At 41.4% G+C, this 19,167-nt stretch overlaps 1 protein-coding gene across 2 annotated transcripts; it reads left to right on the top strand.

Moving 5' to 3' along the window:
• Window positions 1-2,357: 2,357 nt before the first annotated feature.
• Window positions 2,358-10,061, top strand: LOC149297684 (annexin A2-A). 2 transcript variants are annotated; one of them, XM_089488305.1, is made up of 12 exons: window positions 2,358-2,405; window positions 2,874-2,976; window positions 4,146-4,240; window positions 5,381-5,494; window positions 6,169-6,259; window positions 6,589-6,668; window positions 7,003-7,062; window positions 7,357-7,450; window positions 7,667-7,762; window positions 7,954-8,012; window positions 8,935-9,057; window positions 10,002-10,061. In XM_089488305.1, the coding sequence occupies exons 1-12, from the start codon at window positions 2,358-2,360 to the stop codon at window positions 10,059-10,061; spliced, it is 1,023 nt and encodes a 340-aa protein (XP_089344431.1). The 2 variants fall into 2 exon arrangements, with proteins under 2 accessions (XP_089344431.1, XP_089344430.1); XM_089488304.1 differs by having other exon boundaries at window positions 2,358-2,415; window positions 2,857-2,976.
• Window positions 10,062-19,167: the final 9,106 nt, after the last annotated feature.

The raw sequence follows: 19,167 nt of genomic DNA, 5'->3' as shown, positions 1-19,167 counted from the left end.
ATTGCATTGACCGTGGGGCTGGTGTGTTTGTAGAGTCACGCTATGATGCTGTGCGTAGTGGGAGGGAAATGCACATCTTCAAACATGGCTTTAGCGGGGTAGTCTAAGCCAAAATCAGAAAACCAAGGTGTGGCGCTGCCATTCATTTCTTGCTTTGCCTTTCTTACTTGCGCTCGGTGAGATCAATTAATGCTACATGTTGTAGAACTGCTGTCGTTATACTTGTGGCAGAAATAAATTTCCGCATTCAGGGAAAGCAGACCTTCCCTGGTTTAAGTGACCATTATTATCTCATTAGCCAAAGCCAACCTTTCGGGGTAATGGCCAGGATATGACTCCAAAGGTGTTAATATGGAGCTGCATTTGTGGAAGACACTTTTTAATGCCATGGGTTCCTCTCCTGTCTGGACACTCCTCCAGACTGCTTGGGATTGTTTTTCTGCATTGGCCTAAAAATGTAAAACCGCATGTCACGATCGGCTATTTACCACCAGAATGAGAGCTTTCTTTCAGATCTCATTCTCTGCAAAGTAACTTGAGGATGTGTGTGAGAGACAGACGCCTTTGAGTTGTGGGGTAGGTGTGGCGGAGTGATTAATGGCTGGGGTGGGGTGAAGGTTGGCATGGAGCCTGCTAAGCTTTTGCTTAGACTGAAGAGTGGGTGGAATTTAACCATTTTGGAGGATAGGATGCTGGAATGATCGCCTGATCTGTTTATCGGTTTATCGTGTTGCAGCAGCCTTTGTTAGGTGGAGTAGTTGCGCTGCACCACCTCCCCTGTAGGTAAGTGCTAGTACAGATGTGTGCTGAATTTAAATTAGACTTTTATTGGAGAGGAAAATATAACTAATAATTGTTGCTTTAAGCCATCATTCACCTTTTAGTCTCTTAATTTGTTGCTTTCTATGATTGCTAATTAGCCTTCTTGGTCATGTAAATATAGAACTGTAATATCGGCATCATTTACCCGCTGCTTACTAATATAGGTCTGCTGTCATCAGCTATCAGGACATTATGGCCCTGCAACCTTTCTAAGATCCCATCTTAAGATGTTCTTGGTCCATCCAAATGGTAATCGCCAACCTCAATAGTCTTTCTTCTCGGAGTCCAATATGGATAAAGTTCATTTTAATACACAGTGTGGAATAGAAGGCCATTTCCCCATTCTTAGCTGTTATAATCTACTAGACTCATTGCTTGTATGTTGTAAAGAAACTGCCTATAAAACCTGAGATTTTACATTTGCTGTAATACATGTTAACTTCACCACGTATAAAGGTGTGCTCCTGAAAATGGGTTTTTCTTACATTCTTCACACTAACAGTAGTACGTTTTGCCACCTTCTAAGGTGTCTGTCTTACTGTCAGGGATGTAGAAGAACAGGATGTATTGGTAATGCTCGCCTGTCAAGACCGCACCCATGTTGAGCCTCGGCATGTGGCAGCGCCTATGAAATTCTGCAGTCGGCTTTGTGGAAGACAAGTTCTGTGGCAGATTATTGTATTAGACAAATATTAACCAGTCTGAGCAACGTGTCTGAACAGGAATACCTTTCTCAGAGGACATTAGTGCTCCTTGTTCTTCTACATTGTTGGATCTCCAATGCTGTACATTTGAAGATCACACGCTTGGATAACAAAGATCACCTTTCTATTCTATGCCATTTGCAGAATCACCCGGTATCTTCCACTTCCATGATACGGCATACTAGCCTGTTTAGCAGGCAAACATGACACTGGCAAGGAACGGTCAGTGCAAGTCTCAAAGCTCTACGTTGCTGTTAGAGGAAAAAAATGTACGGGCGAATGTATTCTGAAGTTTGTGAAAGCACCTTGAAAAAACCGACGTACACCTGTGTGTTCCATACCTTACAGATTATTTACCATTACATGGATTGCTCCTCAGCCCATTGGAGCAAAATGAATAAAATGCTCAAGTGTGACTAACGATTGATTCCTGCTCATAAAGTCATCATGCCTACAGCGACATTTTAGACATACATGTGGCAGTCCTTCAAGAATGGTATAAGCTCCAGAGGAAGTTCTAAACATACCTGTGTCTGAACAGGTTGTCTTCTTTGGATGACCAGTTCTTTTAGTTACGAAGCCAAATACTTTGTGTTTTTCTTGTACTTTATGGTGTTTGGTTCTGTTAAATGAATATGTTGCCCTTCTCTTATAAATATTTTGACTTTTTTGTGTGATTCAGATCAACTCAGATATTCTTATTTGAAAGCATGCATAAATCTAGTTTTGAAGGTATAACAAAGATAAATTCCTAAAGCTGCTTGTTAAGTTACGCCCCGTGTTCCCTGTGTTTCTAAATCATGTTTATTAAATATTTCAGCATCCATACCAATGGCGACGATTCATGAAATCTTGGGCAAGCTCACACTGGAAGGAGGAGTAAGTACCCGATCACTGGATCTTCTGGGGATAAAGTTTACTGTTAGGAAATTCTGTATAAAATCGCTTGTGTCCAGTAATAATACTATGAAGGCAACATCATGGCCAGAATGTTCTTGTTTTTACATCTTGAAGATTTAAGTGAAACACCTAGCTACGTTGGGCCGTGTTGTGGGTCTGCTATGTGTTAAGTTTCGTTACCTGCAAGTCAGGAGAGTTGAGTACAGTCGCAAACCTTTGTCACAGTGCAGGATGATAGACTCAAACAGCCACGCTGCACAAGTGCTGACATTCATCCTAATGGCTGAAGGACTGTGTATTGAGAATGAGTAGTCTTTATTATAATAATAGGAAATTACGTACAGGGTGGGCATCCGTATTTATAATTTATGTACAGGCAGAAAGTGCAGTGATTTTATGAGCGATGTTTGTGTGTTGTGAGTGATCATCTCACCTTCTCTCTATCAGCAAACCAGTGAAAGCCTGCCCAAGTGTGGGACAGTCAAACCATCCACCAATTTTGATGCAGATAAGGATGCTGCGGCCATTGAAACTGCCATTAAGACAAAAGGTTAGTGTAATGTGGTCACAAAATCCAGACTTATCTAGGAGCCATGATGGAAACTTTGTGTCGTGCCCTCATAGTTTCCCTTTTTTTAAATCGAGTTGGTCTTACGCCCAGGGGCGATATTTCACACTTCACTTTAGCCAGTGTCCAACTTGGGCTTTAGTATATGAATCCCCTGTTGCTTCTTTTGCCCTACTTCATCCAAATGTATCTTTGCCCTGTGGTTGATAAGTATGAGTCCTTTCTGTGGATATGGCACTATTGATGGTACTTATTTAAGCCAAGGAAAACTGACAAACATTGCGCAAAAATGAGTGATTTGTATAGGCAATCAGACTTACGCAACCAATTAGCTTTAAGTAGAAAGTGTTTGTCCCGGTACTCCACATTCTGTCCCGCGCTGCCGCCTGTACCTCCCTTTCTCAGTTTGTTTTATTTGACTTGGTGCCTCTCCCTACACCCCTCTGTCCTCGGAATTGCCGGTGAGTCTGTATTTCATGGAAATGACTCCAATTGTTAGGCTGGACCCATGGTGATGGCTTTCATGGTTTAGCAGCCCCCTCCTGTTTTTCCATAGACATCCCCTGCCATACGGTGCCATGGAAAACTTCGTGAAGAAACGGTCCCTTATTCCTTCCTTAGATATTTTTTTTGCAGTAACCCATTTATGTTAACGGTGGACAGTCCAACGTCTTCTTCTACTTTAGTGTTCAAAAGGTTAATGCTCCCTTCATAGTCTGTTTGCTTGCTTTACATATTCTATATTTAATGCCGTCTCCAGTTTGTTTGCACACTGATGGACATTAAAAAGTTTCCTTCCTGCCTTTGCAATTACCAGTGGTGAACCAAGCTCTTGTGTGGCTTTTAAACCCAATTATGGGAGCTATTCTGGGATGTGATGTTCCATGCTCTGTGCAATCAATACTCCATGAATTCATGCTTAGAATAAAGATCTTCATACATATTCTCTGGTTACCTATTTTCCTCCACTCCAGTATCTAACATGTAATGCAGCTAGTGTTCCATGTACATGCTTGTAGACATTTTTAATGAGAAACCTTCTTTTCAGGTAAGGGTACAGATAGTGTTCGGAAATATGAATTTTTATTAATACCCAAGCACCAACATACCCCTCAAGCATACTCTTGACTGTAAATAATTCCTTCTTACAGGTGTGGACGAATTAACTATAATCAACATCTTAACAAACCGCAGTAATGAACAGAGACAAGACATAGCATTTGCCTACCAGAGGAGAACTAAGAAGGTAAGCGTTTGATCTGTGCAATGCTTGCAGATTACATACATGGAGGATATATATATATATATATATATATATTTATATATATATTTTTTTTTTTTATCGAGAAGGTCTTGAAGCCTTCATTCAGCCTCTGGTTTTACTAAATCTAGCGCATTACAGACTTTCTGGCAAGCAGTGTATTTGCCTTGTAAAAAAACTGCTTGTAAACCAGATGTTTGCTGCCAAGAAATGTCTCCCAGATGCCAGATCTGGGTCGAGAAATTCGAGCTGACTGTATCCAACTGGAGCATAATCTGGTTTATGAAATTCAGGACAGGGTGTGCGCAGTTATCCTTTGTCTACATTTTTTTGTTGCAAAAAATCTAAGAAAATTATTTTACTAAACAAAAATAAAAAAATAGTGTTCCAGTTCAACTCGCTGTGTGAGTTTTTTCATGAGCACTCACACTCGGAAAATTCCCACTGCTCACGTGCCATTTAATCAAATTATTAAAAATGATTGGTGCAAACTGAGACACTATATAAATAGTATAGATTTAATCCTCGTAATCCATTTTTAAGTTTGCACACATGCCAATACTAAGATACGCAGATAACAGATAAGAGCTGCACGGTTGTAGCTTTCGATATTGTGATTTCCTGTCCCATACTTTATATGTGAGAATTTAACTGTCATAACAGTGAATGCTTATCTTATGCATGACTTCCGTGTATGTATGTATGTATATATATATATATATATATATATAAAATCAATATTATTATTATTATTAAAGCGGCAGTTTACTAAGCTGCTGATCACATATATTTGAGCTGCTGATCGCGGCAGTAAACGGTAGCTATTCAGCACAAGCTCACGTTCACACTTTCTGGACCCTTACTGTACCGGGCTGCTCAATGGATAATTAACCCTTCTACGTCGATATTGGCTTCTGGCTTTGCACTCAGAACTTCGGATAAGTTAACTACGCCGCAAAGTTGTTTTGCTTTCCTTGTATGATCAAGTTTTAACACTTGTGTAGCAGTTAATATTCTTCATGTTCAGCTCTATTTTCATATTTTCTGGATCATCGGATAACCGCATTGTATATCTCTGTTTGAAAGGAGAGGCTTTAGTACTGACACGTATCTGTTTTGTTGCAGGACCTGCCATCAGCGCTGAAGGGTGCTCTCTCGGGTCACCTAGAGACAGTAATGCTGGGGCTAATGAAAACCAGACCACAATATGACGCATCAGAGCTGAAATCGGCCATGAAAGTAAGAATTTATTTGATGGTAGCGGGTGATGTCGATGTACTGTGGATTGGTTTTATCTTTAAAAATGCATGCAACGCCTGAGGGTTTATAGAAGAGTAAACAGTTATGATCCTGCATATTGATTGTTTGCTTTGTCAGTATGAAGTAAACAAGATGCTGTTTATCTGGCTTCATGAGGGGAAGATGATATTTAATTTAAAGAGTGAGCTGTCTCTTGCAGTTTCTGCAAGAGTATTGGGAAGACTATGTAATGCTGGTCGTAATCTCTACATTTAAAGATTACCCATTCTGATGTATGGCGATATGAAACAGAATTTCCAACCAACTCTTCTTGCATCATAACAAGCCAATCTCCACCGATCAGTTTTGCACTTTTAACACAGTAACCTTGGTTTAATTGTGTAATGAATAGTGCTCTTTTTTAACATGCATGGATGTGGAGTTCAGAAGACTTCTTCACAGGACTGCGCTAGGAGCTCTCCACTTCTCTTTGAGATGTGCAGGGCCTATAAGCATCAGGGAAATGGGAGAAAAGGCAGTGGGGCCATCTCAGATTCTTTATATAATCCAACTGCTTCGTGCATTCTGGTGTAAGAAGGTTACGCTGGATGTAGAGTGTTAAATGGATCTGAGCTTCGCTATATAAAATAACCATACACCTGCTCCTCTTCCAGGGTCTGGGGACAGATGAAGATACCCTCATTGAAATTATCTGCTCAAGGACAAACCAAGAGCTTCACGCCATCCAGGCTGCTTACAGAGAGTGTGAGTGCATGCTATTTATACAAGTTTCAGCCGATTCTCACAACCACTAGCCTCTCGGTGTTCTTTGGGACCCACCTAGTGATGTAAATGCGGAACTACACTATTCTAGAATTTATTGCCTGTATACGAAGGGACCATGTACTATTAGCGACTGGCATTGGGCGTGTTAAATCCTCCTTTACATTACCCGCCTGTAAGGTTATCTGCTCCTAAATGTTAATATCTTAGTTATGTTTAAATGATGATCTGTAATAGTTAAACTGAAATGTAATTTGCATATAAAACATTCCTTGAAGTTTCAATAAACCTTTTTTTATTGTATGTTGCAGTATACAAGACAGAATTAGAAAAAGACATAGTCTCCGACACATCTGGTGACTTCCGTAAATTAATGGTGGCTCTTGCCAAGGTGAGCTATGGGGATGCAGGTACAAAGTAGTGTGTGGCAAGGAGCCACAACAGTCTTCTCAACATGGATCTTCTAAACCTGTCAGTGGCTTATAGAGCAGGAAAAAAAAAAATCACGCCGATATGGAAATATATAAAAACACACTTACACTAGATATTGGGATATTTCAGCAACTTGCACTGGATCATAATATTCAAAAACAAAACGTGTTTTCTATAGGTTTCCCTCTCAGCATCATCTAGTTTTATAAAACACTAATTGTATAACCATTTCCTGTTCTCTGACTGTTCTGGGTACAGTGTCAGTTTTCATTGTCTAAAATGTTTGCCTGCAGGGCAAGCGACAGGAAGAGGGTTCAGTGGTGGATTATGAAAAGATTGACCAAGACGCCAGGGTAAGTGCTTTATGCGGGTGCTATTAAAACGGCAGCTTCTTGTAGACTGAAATAGATAAATCTGTCAACAAAACCTCTTTGACATTGCTTACTTTTAATTTGCCACTCTTTCCTGCAACACTTCAACTATAAAGCCACACGGAGTTATGTACAAGCAACAGTGTATTAGTAATGCATTTTAGTTCAACATTAAATGAATACTCAGATGTAGAAGGGTTAAAATGCATCATATACCATCATGTAGGAGGAAAGGACTATCTTTTCAACTTTGACGATCTACTTTCTTGCCAATAGGACCTGTATGAAGCTGGAGTGAAGAGGAAGGGAACAGATGTGAGCAAGTGGATTACAATCATGACAGAAAGGAGCATTCCTCACCTTCAGAAAGGTACATGCAGAACTAAATCCATGCTGAAAGAATCTTACTGTTGGCGCCCACATTTGTGCTTTCTTGACTTTTTAGTATTCTTTGTAATCTGTGATGTGCACTATATAAAGCAGTATTTTTTTATTTTACTGAATGCCAGTGTAAGCAGTGTTTCGAGGGACTGACATGAGTAACAATTGTACTGCTGTTAATAATGTTGGTATTTATGTTTTCCAGTCTTTGAAAGGTACAAGAGTTACAGTCCATATGACATGCAGGAAAGCATCAAGAAAGAAGTGAAAGGTGACCTGGAAAACGCTTTCCTGAATCTTGGTGAGTCTTAGTGCTAACTCAGTGGAATTATTTTCTGGTACGACAGGTGACGTTTGGATTCTGTTTCATTAAGCATTTGTTGTTTGAAACCCTAATTTGTGCAAATCACACTAAACAAATAACATTACCAAACCTGTACATGTAATCCAATTATGCCCTTTTTTTCTGACCTTATTTTTGTTTTGCTCCAGTTCAGTGCATCCAGAACAAACCTCTGTATTTTGCCGACAGACTGCATGACTCTATGAAGGTAAAATGTGTATTTTATTTTACCCCAGGTTTTAAGAGACCCAAAATGTACTTTTTCAAATTGATGGATGCATTCATTTTTATTGGTGTTGGATTTATGTCTCCTTTATCCTCCTCTGCTCAACGCCTGTGGATTTGTGTGTGTGGTAGAGGCCATGCAAAATAGATCAGAATATGTATTCATAAAATAGTGGCCGTAGCGCCTCATTAAACATTTCATTTTAACCTACAGCAACTGTACTCACTGTTGAGTCAGTTACGTAGTAGCACACTGTCCTTTTAAATTGGAATGCCCCCGTTACATTTTAGAATACACCTATGGGCTGTAGTGTGTCCAGGTAAACAGCCAAAATCCTCTAGATAGTTCATCTGTTTCTGCCAGTTAAATTGTTGTTATATACTATGTGTTACGTCCGGTCTACCCATTGTACAGCACTGCGGAATTTGATGGAGTATTAGGCTTGTAATAGGCAAACACATTATCCCAGTTCCCCATGTATAGGCAGGATGAAAAAGTCAAAAACAAGCCATATTTAGGAGCAAAAAATGTTAACCTCCATAATTTTGAATAGACCAATAGAGACATTTGTTCCAGAGTGCAGTCAGAGGCACAGGTTGGAATTAGCACTTTACTAAGCCCTATGATGTAATGCTATCGACAACCCCTGGGCGCCAGGTCACCATGGTGACTAGAAAACCACCTCCTGGCACCTAGGGTTGGCATCATGAATACAGCACCCAATGCTTTCCAGCGGAGCATGGTGTAGCTGATGCTGTGATGCTTGAAGCAAGGGGGCATTTAATGCATGGCGCTCTCCCCCTGTTCACTACCACACATCTAATGGTTAAACCCAGAATTGCTCTTATAAACAGAGTCAAGTGACCTGCGATTAACGCCTCTCCCTGAAACATTTTTCTTCCAGGGCAAAGGAACCAAAGACAAAATTCTGATCAGAATCATGGTTTCCCGAAGTGAACTAGACATGCTAAAAATCAGATCAGAATTCAAGAAGAAGTACGGCAAATCCTTGCACTACTTTATTGGGGTAAGTGCTCCAGCAACCAGGATATACATCATGCCGTTTTCAGGGTGGTTTGTTTTTTTTTTTCACTTCGCCGGGGCAATTTGTGCGACTGGTCTTATACAGTAAGTGGTACAGTGCAACAGAACCAACGAGGAATACACGCTAAATGTATTTGGACTTGTTTGCAATTTCAACATGCTTTATTAGAACAGATAATGAACGAATAAGCTTATTTTCCAGTCCTCGGGGATAAGTACCACTGATGGGGGAGAGTAGGACTCTCTCCAGGCAATATGCCAAATATACACAGCTGTGTTTCTGATATAAAATACCTTCTACATTTTATGTCAATTTCCAGATCATGATATTTTGTCTAAGGTATTTTACATCAGAAAATGCAGAGGGGTGTGTGTATTTTTGGGCTATTTCCTGGACAGAGGCCTACTCTTCACCATTGGAATACCTATTGCACATTTGAAGATATGTTTACAGGAGATACTTCCGTCCCTAGTTGGACTGGCAATCTTTTCTTAATTTTGTAATGTTGCTGGTCTTGGTAACATTTGTATGGAATGCACATAAGGATAGTTGAGAACAGGACTGCTAAATGTTTAACATTATTTAAAGCTACATCAACCCCTGCAGTATTTATAAAGGCTGCTAATTCCATTTATTCGCATCATTAGGCATATCATGCATATGTTGGTTTCTTTATCATCCCTACTATCCTAAAGCTCAAACCGTAGCATTGATCAGTTTAGTTTCTAGAAAAATGAGACCAGGGACAGTCTTTCTACAGCAGCTAGAGTTTTTCTAAAAGTGTAAGAACTCAGATTCCCAAGCGTTAGGCCGATTAGCATGAGTTGTGGCTTATGGCAGTTGAGTAGTTGGTCCTAGAAATAAAGAATGAGAAGTACAAACCTGGAATTAGTTCATATTTCTACAATTTTTTTTTCTCTTTGCAGCAAGACACAAAGGGAGACTACCAGCGTGCCCTGCTAAACCTGTGTGGAGGAGATGACTGAGACCCTACAAAGTTCCCTGCCATATCCCTTATCGTATGATGCCTCACCGCTTAACCCGACTGTGTACATTCTCAACGTGTGCTGTTTTTACATTCCTTAGCCAAAAGTTGCTCCTGTCTTGTTCACCAAACAATAAAACTCTGTTCTATGATAGTTTTTTTGTTTTAGTTTTTTCGAGTGCGTTACCGATATATTAGGCACATCTCTATACGCAAAGACTAAGCTCTGTGAACTCTGCTTCCAAAGCATATCTATCAGTTCACTAGGCATGCGTAGCTACCTTTAATACTTGCAAAGAGCTCAGTAGGGCCCTGTATGGAAGGCTGAGACGGTTGGTGAATTAACCATTTTGGGCAAAGGCATTTACAGCAACTAGAAATTCTTGAACATCGTTTGGCATAGTTAAAGGCCCTTCTCTACAACCGGTGGTTTGTTCAATGAAACTCAAGAGTTTGCATAAATAACCCACGGGAAGTGATTGACATCTGGCAGCCTAAGGCCTGGGGGGCAAGTCTAGTCAAGTGGCCCATTGCGCCACCAAAAGCGGCCGCCGTGCGACATTGAAAGCGGCCGTCGTACAGCAGTCACTCCACCGGCGCCTAATGAAATTAAAGCGGCCGGCCTCAGCTCTTCATCCCACCCCTTTCAAGACTTGGGACGAAGAGCTGACGCACAGCCATTGGGCCTGACTGCCGCACAACGCAGGGGCGCACCTAGAGTATTCGGCGCCTGTGGCAGATCCTGTATGTGGCACCCCCCCTCCTCCCCTCACACTTTAAAACTGCATAGTTTCTATGGTTAGGCAGACATTGACTGTGGTACAGCATAACACCCATTATTATATACTGAGGCAAACGTTGGCAGTGGTATAGGATAACTGTTAACATGGTATACTGAGGCAAACATGACTGTAGTACAGCATAACATCTATCATTATACACTGAGGTAAACATTGATGTGGTATAAGACAACTGTTATCTTTATGTACTGAGGCAGACATTGACGGTAGTACAGGTTAACTGTTATTATTTACTGAGGCACGAGCCGACAGTGGTACAGAATAACACCTATCACTATATACTGAGGCACACATTGACGGTGGTACAGCATAACTTATTATATACTTAGGGATTAAGCTCTACCACCCTCAATGTGTGCCTATTACTATACATTGAGCCAGACACTGACAATACTGCAGTACAACCCCTATAAAACTAAGGCAAACATTGATGTAGTGTAGGCCTACCACTTCAGTGACTGGCTTAGTACCGTATTGGCTCCGAATATAGGCCGCACTTTTTCCCCCCACTTTAAGTCTTTAAAGTGGGGGTGCGGCCTATATTCGGGGTCTAGCGCCCGACGCCCGGGACATGCAGTCCCGGGCCCCGGGCAGGCAGCGGGGTTAGGATACAGATCTCCCGCAGCGGTGCAGGGGACCCGTATCCTACTCTCGGATGTGCTCAGACAGCCTCCCCTGCCAGCACTTCCCACGGGGGGAGTGCCTGCACGGGAGATTGTCTAAGCGCATCGCGCAGACTTTCACCGGCAGCGGCGATGAGCGTGAACGACCTCCGCTGCCGGGACGTCTGCTCGATGTGCTTTAACAACCTCCCTTACCGGGAATTCCCACGGAGGTTGTTTATGCTCGCATCGCCACTGCCGGTGAACGTCTGCGCGAACAATCTTCCTTGCCGGTACTTCCCACGGCGGAAGTGCCGGCACCGGAAGTTGAATACGCGTTATGCGTAGATGTCCTCCGCTGGCCCCGCAAGACCCCATGGAGTCTGCACCAGTAAGTCTGGTGGGGTGGGTGACATCTTGGGGACAGAGTGGCACCATATCTCAGGGAGGGGTAGAGTGGCACCATATCTCAGGGAGGGGTAGAGTGGCACCATATCTCAGGGAGGGGTAGAGTGGCACCATATCTCGGGGGGGGATAGAGTGGCAGCATATCTCGGGGGGATAGAGTGGCAGCATATCTCGGGGGGGGGTACATCTTCGGGACAGAAACTTTTTTCTTTAAAAAAGCACCTAACTTTTTGGGTGCGGCCTATATTCGGGTGCGGCCTATATCCGAGGCAATACGGTATATAGTAGGGATGCACCGAAATTAAAATTCTGGACCGAAACTGAAAATTCAGCATTCACTTGGCCAAAACCAAAAAAAAGTAACACCAAAATTAGACAAAAAAAATCAACAACATACATATATATTATATATATATATACACACACACACACACACACACATATTCTGGGCATGATAGGAATGTGATTACAGGCTCCCTATGACATGCTATGCTACGACCACACACACACACTTACACATCCATGAAACCCTCATTCACAAACTTTCAGCATAAACTACAGCATAACACCCATCACACATTTACTAATCCACTCTCCCTGAATATTTTCCTACCTTTCCTCTGTCACTTTTCCTCTTCCTCGTTCTTCTGGTGAAGTGAGCGCGGAAGATGGTGGGCGTGGCTTCAGTGTTGTGCGCCGGGATTTGACATCAAGTCCCAACACACAGCCACAGCTGTTTCTGGAGGAGTGCCGGCACCCCTCAGATGAGCAGCAACCAGGGTGGACCGCCCCCGCCAGTTACCCTACTGGCACGACGGCCGTATTTAATTCCGCTCGCAGCCGCATCCGGCCGGCACACAGGGCAGCCTAGGGGGCAATTGCCCCTCTGCCCAGCCCGGCCATCCAGGTAAAAACAGACCATTCTTATTCATAAAAATTCCCAGAGGCTCAATTTTTGACGTTTCGTTCTGTAGGCTTCCTTTTGCCCACAAAATTTTGGGGGGAAAAAAAAAAATACAAAATATATGAAGAGAGCTAGAAGCCTGAGAAGAACAATAAAACAAAAAAAAGTCCCCACAGGCTTGCAAAGAGATCACAGTGTCCATGATCAGTACATCATCGGAGCTATCCGGTCCTCAAATAACCTTCTGGGTGACGTCAGCAGTGATGCGACCCGGAACAGCATTTAAACCTGTAACAGTTTTCCGGCGTTTACGCCAGCAGCTGTTACAGGTGATCGGCTAGCAAAGCCAGCAATGGCATCCGCTGGCAGGGGGAGTCCAGGCTGGAAAACGACAGCCTGATTTCCTGTGTAGCGGCAGGGATGCGGCAGGACATACCGGTACGTCCATTGGGGATTCTTGAGATGCATTTTATGGCCCTACCGGTACATCTATAGGGGACTGAAGGGTTAAAATACTTGTTTTTTTTGTTAAACATTGATAAAGGAACTCATGGTTACTGCCTATACTACTGTATTGCTTGACTCGCCTTAGGCTAATCTGTTTATGTTGATATAGTTTTATATATAATATTTATGTTAACCTTTGGTTACTTGAGAAGAATGAGGGGTGACGTGAGAAGTAGACTTTTACACAGTTTTCAAAAATCCTGACTTTTTTTTTTTCTTTTAATGTAAAATGAGTTTTCTACAGCCAATTTCTTTCTACACAGAGTAATATGGAAACTGCAATGTCCACAAGGTGGCATCAAAGCAAGATAAAACAAAACAAAATGTTTTATTCTTCAGCTCTATCCGCCAGTTCAACAGATACTACACACAGTACTTGCCAAACCTGCAGCTAAGCTAAATGCACATTTATGTGTGTTTTAAGAGTAAGGCATCCCCCCCAACGCAACAGATCTCAGTGCACAAAAACATTTGCGTATATGCTTGTGCCACCAAGGCTCAGTGACAGTAATAGTTAAAGATCAAACTTATGAAACTGGATTCTTGGTAGCCTTGAAGACCAGAGGTGGAAAAAACGATTAATGCTTTTATTTGCAGTCATCAGAGTTGACCATAGAGCATTTCAAGATATCGATACATGGATGTGGATCAATTGGTGGTACCAGTCCCTAGGACTGGTACTCAAGTTATTCATATAAAAGGGGTTTTTAATTAAGTGTTTGAAAGATGCATATAACCGCAGCCACCAATGGAATTCTCCTTAATATATTCCCAGATAGCATTCACCCCCGCGTTCTAAGGGAGTTAAGCAATGTAATAGACAGACCCCTATTTCTAATATTCAAGGACTCTATAGTGACAGGGTCTGTTCCCCAGGACTGGCGCATAGCAAATGTTGTGCCAATATTCAAAAAGGGGACAAAAAGTGACCCGGGGAATGATAGGCCTGTTAGTTTAACTTCTGTTGTGTGTAAACTGTTTGAGGGTTTCCTAAGAGATGCTATTTTGGAGTATCTCAATGAAAATAAGTGTATGACTCCATATCAGCATGGGTTTACAAGGGATCGGTCCTGTCAAACTAACCTGATCAGCTTTTATGAGGAGGTGAGCTCAAGACTGGATCGGGGTGAATCGCTGGATGTCGTATATCTTGATTTTTCCAAAGCATTTGATACGGTGCCACATAAAAGGCTGGTACATAAAATGAGAATGCTTGGGCTGGGGGAGAATGTGTATGTGGGTAAGTAACTGGCTCAGTGATAGGAAACAGAGGGTGGTTATTAATGGTACATACACTGAGTGGGTTACTGTTGCTAGTGGGGTACCACAGGGGTCAGTTTTGGGTCCTATTCTTTTTAATATATTTATTAATGACCTTGTAGAGGGATTGTATAGTAAAGTATCAATCTTTGCAGACGATACTAAGCTCTGTAACGTGGTTAACACAATAGAGGACAGTGCACGATTACAAATGGATCTGCATAGGTTGGAGGCTTGGGCTGGGATGTGGCAGATGAGGTTCAACACAGATAAATGTAAGGTTATGCACATGGGGAAGAAAAATCCAGGCTGGGAATATGTATTAAATGGGAAAACACTGGGGACGACTGACATGGAAAAGGACTTAGGAGTTTTAGTTAACAGTAAATTTACCTGTAGCCACCAGTGTCAGGCAGCTGCTGCTAAGGCAAATAAAATCATGGGGTGCATCAAAAGGGGCATAGATGCCCACGACAAGGAAATAATTCTACCACTGTACAAGTCACTAGTCAGACCACACATGGAATACTGTGTACAGTACTGGGCACCAGTGTACAAGAAAGATATAGTGGAGCTGGAGAGGGTTCAAAGACGGGCAACCAGAGTAATAAGGGGAATGGGAGGACTACCCAGAAAGATTATCAGAATTGGGGTTATTTAGTTTGGAAAAAAGACGGCTTAGGGGGGGATTTAATAACTATGTATAAATATATAAGGGGACAGTACAGAGATCACTCCCAGGACCTATTTATACCCAGGACTGTATCTATAACAAGGGGACATCCTCTACGGTTGGAGGAAAGAAGGTTTCTACACCAGCACAGACGGGGGTTCTTTACAGTAAGAGCGGTGAGATTATGGAACTCTCTGCCAGAGGAAGTGGTAATGGTAAACTCAATAAAAGAGTTCAAAAGGAGCCTGGACGTGTTTCTTGAAAGCAATAATATTACAAGTTATGGATATTAGATTAATAGGGACAGAACGTTGATCCAGGGATTTATTCTGATTGCCATATTTGGAGTCGGGAAGGAATTTTCCCCCTGGTATGGGGCAATCGGCATCTGCTTCATAAGGGTTTTTTTGCCTTCCTCTGGATCAACACAGTAGGGACACAATATGTATATAGGTTGAACTTGATGGACTTTGGTCTTTTTTCAACCTTATGAACTATGTTACTATATACGGCTTCCATACAATCAAAAACATTATTCAGCAAGAACAAAGCTCAAAAGCAATATAATATGTATAGAAGCACATAATTTATTCTATACATAAAGGGGAGCGCACAACCTAAAAAGCATAAAAGGCATTCAGAGTCCCAGGTGGCTGCTAGAATAATTGAAATTAAAAAGGACTTTTCTGGACACCATTAATGAGGCACATGTGTGACAGGTGGGGTTGCACAATCCTAAGGTTTGGCACAAAAAGCACAACGTACCGAAAGGGGGCATCCAGAGAAGGATAAGCAAGGTAACCAACATAGCCATGAAAAATTAGACGAGACTTGCCAAACTTGGGATACTTTTGACATAGTGGCATGCTAGGAAATATATGACCATAAAGTGACAGAATCCCCCAATTTTTTTTTTATCTTAGATAGGTGTTCTTTGAATGGTATTCGCTGGGTATGCGCTGAAATCTTGCTCTGTTTTATATCATTAGTGTTGGCAGTTCCCAGGCTCTTGGCCTAATGCATTGTGTGTGTAGTGAGCTACAGAAGCCTAGCAAACATAATAAAATATTAAACCTGCAGCTTGCAAATTATCTATGCTGTGATGTCTTATTTAGGAGCTTTTATGATAAAATAAAAAAATAAAATGTAACACACGTTATTTGGTGCCATGGAAGCCACATTGCCTCCATAACCTCAAACTGCATAGTGTTTTTAAAATAAAATAGCATGTGGCAAAAAATGTGCTTCTATCCATACAAACCTATTAAAATATGACATTTTTATGTACACTTAATTTACACAGTGCTGTAGAGTTGTGAGGCATTATTCTGTGTCTGTGCTTCAGGTAAACCGAGGCTGCACAGTAATAAACCCTGAGAAAATGCCATTCCCCATATAAATATATTTACTGTATAGTCTTAATTTATTCGAGAAATTAAATTCTGCTAAGAAGGGTGAGGTTTCCCACAAACGTCTTTAACAAAGCTTAGCAATACCTTATCCCATCCCAAAAACAAAAAAACTATTGCCATCAGAGCTTTCTGGACAGTTTGGTAATCATTGTAATAGTTTCGGAGGTATTTGGTTAAAATGCAGACGTTGTGGAAGCTTAGATCCTCAGAGCCGCGTTATCTAATCCATTCCCTATCTTTACATTCTCCGCTTCTCGTCACTCAGCCACAAAGTTTCATCAACATTCAGCAACTTAATAAGGCACAGATAAGTTAGAGTGTGTGCACGCGTGAGTGCGTGCGTGCGCACGAGTGCGCATGAGCATGTGCGAGGTGTCTTACCATATGACTCAATAACAAAATGCATCAAATTTATACATCAAGTCTAAGCAAACACAACATGTATTCTAGATATTATTGAGATTTGTCAGACATCTTGAAAATACTGCATTGATATAATACATGAAAGACTGGACATTACCTTGATGCTGCCAACCTTAAATCAGCTACAAAAATAGATATTAATCAACAAGCTCACCTGCTGCAGACAGCCTTCCCGGTGCACACTGGTTTAATATTTTTAACTTTGGAAAAAGCACAACATAGAGATCCTTTATTGAAACACTAACAGAAGCGTCAAACAGGATTTCTCAGGATGGAGTGCCTTTGAAACATCTAGGTTACCAGTAATATTCAGATGGCCAACATAAAAAATGTGTCCCACAATCTGAATTATTTTCACTGTTCTCTGCTATTGTACAGTGACACCAAATACATAGAATGGGGTCCTGGCCAATAGACATTTCTGACTCGGATTCTGACAAAATCTTGAAGGAGCCTGCAAAGGTAGAATAGGTTGAGAACCCATGTGACAATGGCTGCAAACAGCAACTCACCTGAGAAAGACTGACATTTATACCCAAGGGAGGTCCTTATTTATCCATTAGCTGCAAGAGATGAAGTACCTTGGAACAACAGAAGTTATGATGACCTCAGTGATACAACCATTTACAAAAATGACAACCCTGAAAATATTCAAATAATGCTCAACTTCTCAATTAGCATCATATGTGGACATCGCACAAACCTTTTGCAAACGAAATGCATATTAAAGAACCTGGAAATGTAGTAGGCATTCATGTTTGGGGCAGCGGATTGTTCATTTAAGGGCAATTCATTGCAGAAGTGCTATACATCACAAAACGTGCTTTAAATAGTTAAAGTTATGACTTTCGTTTTTTTAAAGGATACTGAACAGTTCTATGGTTTTTTTACCCACGCTTTACGTTAGCAGAAACAAGCACTGCTTTTTGGGTCCTATTCACGGGAGAGATGTGGTTTCCTTATACATTATACAGAGCCAACCTAAGTTTCTGCTGCAGGAAGAGCTTGGCTGGCCCGGTACAGTGTAGAGTTAAGCAAGGTTTTTATTTTCCTTACACATTGAATTATGAATTATACAGGATCAGCTCAGACCTTTACACTTGGCAAACATGCCAGTGTCGGCCCTTCATATTGAACAATTATTCAGAATGCATAAGGAATTATGGCCTTTTCTACTAGGAATCAGCATTAATTCTCAAGGTCTTGAGAATGCTTTAGGACGGCTCTTAACCTAAAGATTAACTTGACCATTTCAATGTTGACTAAGCTGTTTGCAGCACTAGAAATACTTTGAAATATATGCTTTACACAGGGCCAGCTCGGACCTACACATTGCCAGCATTGTTCTTTCCTAATGAATAGTGAAGGGAGATAGACGATATCAAAACCACTGCAAACTCTTCCCTCCTAGCGAATAAGCCACATATATACATCAGCACTTCTCAGTTCAAATCAGTTAGCAAGGTGGACTATTAGGTAGTTTGACCACGTGACGCATTAAAAAAGCCACTCATAACAAACCTTTACTTTATTTACACTTTAAAAAAAAGGGGGGGGTCAGAGAACAGAAAAGAAAAACTGAAAGTAAGACACAGACTTTGACTATATCTAGGAGGTGAGGGGGATAGAATGTGATATATATGAGATATATATATATACATACTAAAAACCACATTTCTCAATAGACTCCCTTTGGTAGAAATTGTAATAAAGGAGATGGTGGTTCCTAAGATGCCCCCCTGACCCACAGTTACAAAGATAACTAACAAAGGGTTAAACTAAGACAGCGAGAGCTATAAAATAGGATGCCAAGAGATGTGTGGAGGGACCCGCTGACGTTATTTACATTTTTATTTACACATAAAGGATTAGGGCAGATCTGCTTGGACTATGTGGTACGGGTAGCTGGCAGGAGACTTTCGGTAACACTAAATTCCTTGACATGTTATCAGGGCTTGCACTTGCAGAAGAGATGACCAAGAACCTCAAATCGTGATTGTAATTCACCAATGTTCCTGCAAATAAGCTTTCCGGTTTATGTAGCAGACCCTGCTGTCCAAGTCCCCACATGCCTTGGCTTAAGTCCACCAGAGAAGTATGCTTCAAAAGATGCTATCT

The sequence above is a fragment of the Sceloporus occidentalis genome, unplaced genomic scaffold (assembly GCF_023333645.1).
Source record: "Sceloporus occidentalis isolate IW3139 unplaced genomic scaffold, rSceOcc1.0.p SCAF_37, whole genome shotgun sequence".
Classification (NCBI taxonomy): domain Eukaryota; kingdom Metazoa; phylum Chordata; class Lepidosauria; order Squamata; family Phrynosomatidae; genus Sceloporus; species Sceloporus occidentalis.
This window is presented reverse-complemented; position numbering and strand designations above follow the sequence as displayed.

Bases quoted from the DNA above. Each gene is read 5' to 3' on its own strand.
- LOC149297684 (XM_089488304.1), top strand. From the start codon at position 2,358: ATGGCGACGATTCATGAAATCTTGGGCAAGCTCACACTGGAAGGAGGA. The intron at 7,063-7,356 runs GTAAGTGCTTTA...TCTTGCCAATAG, and splicing joins AGATTGACCAAGACGCCAGG to GACCTGTATGAAGCTGGAGT. The intron at 8,013-8,934 runs GTAAAATGTGTA...TTTTTCTTCCAG, and splicing joins GACTGCATGACTCTATGAAG to GGCAAAGGAACCAAAGACAA.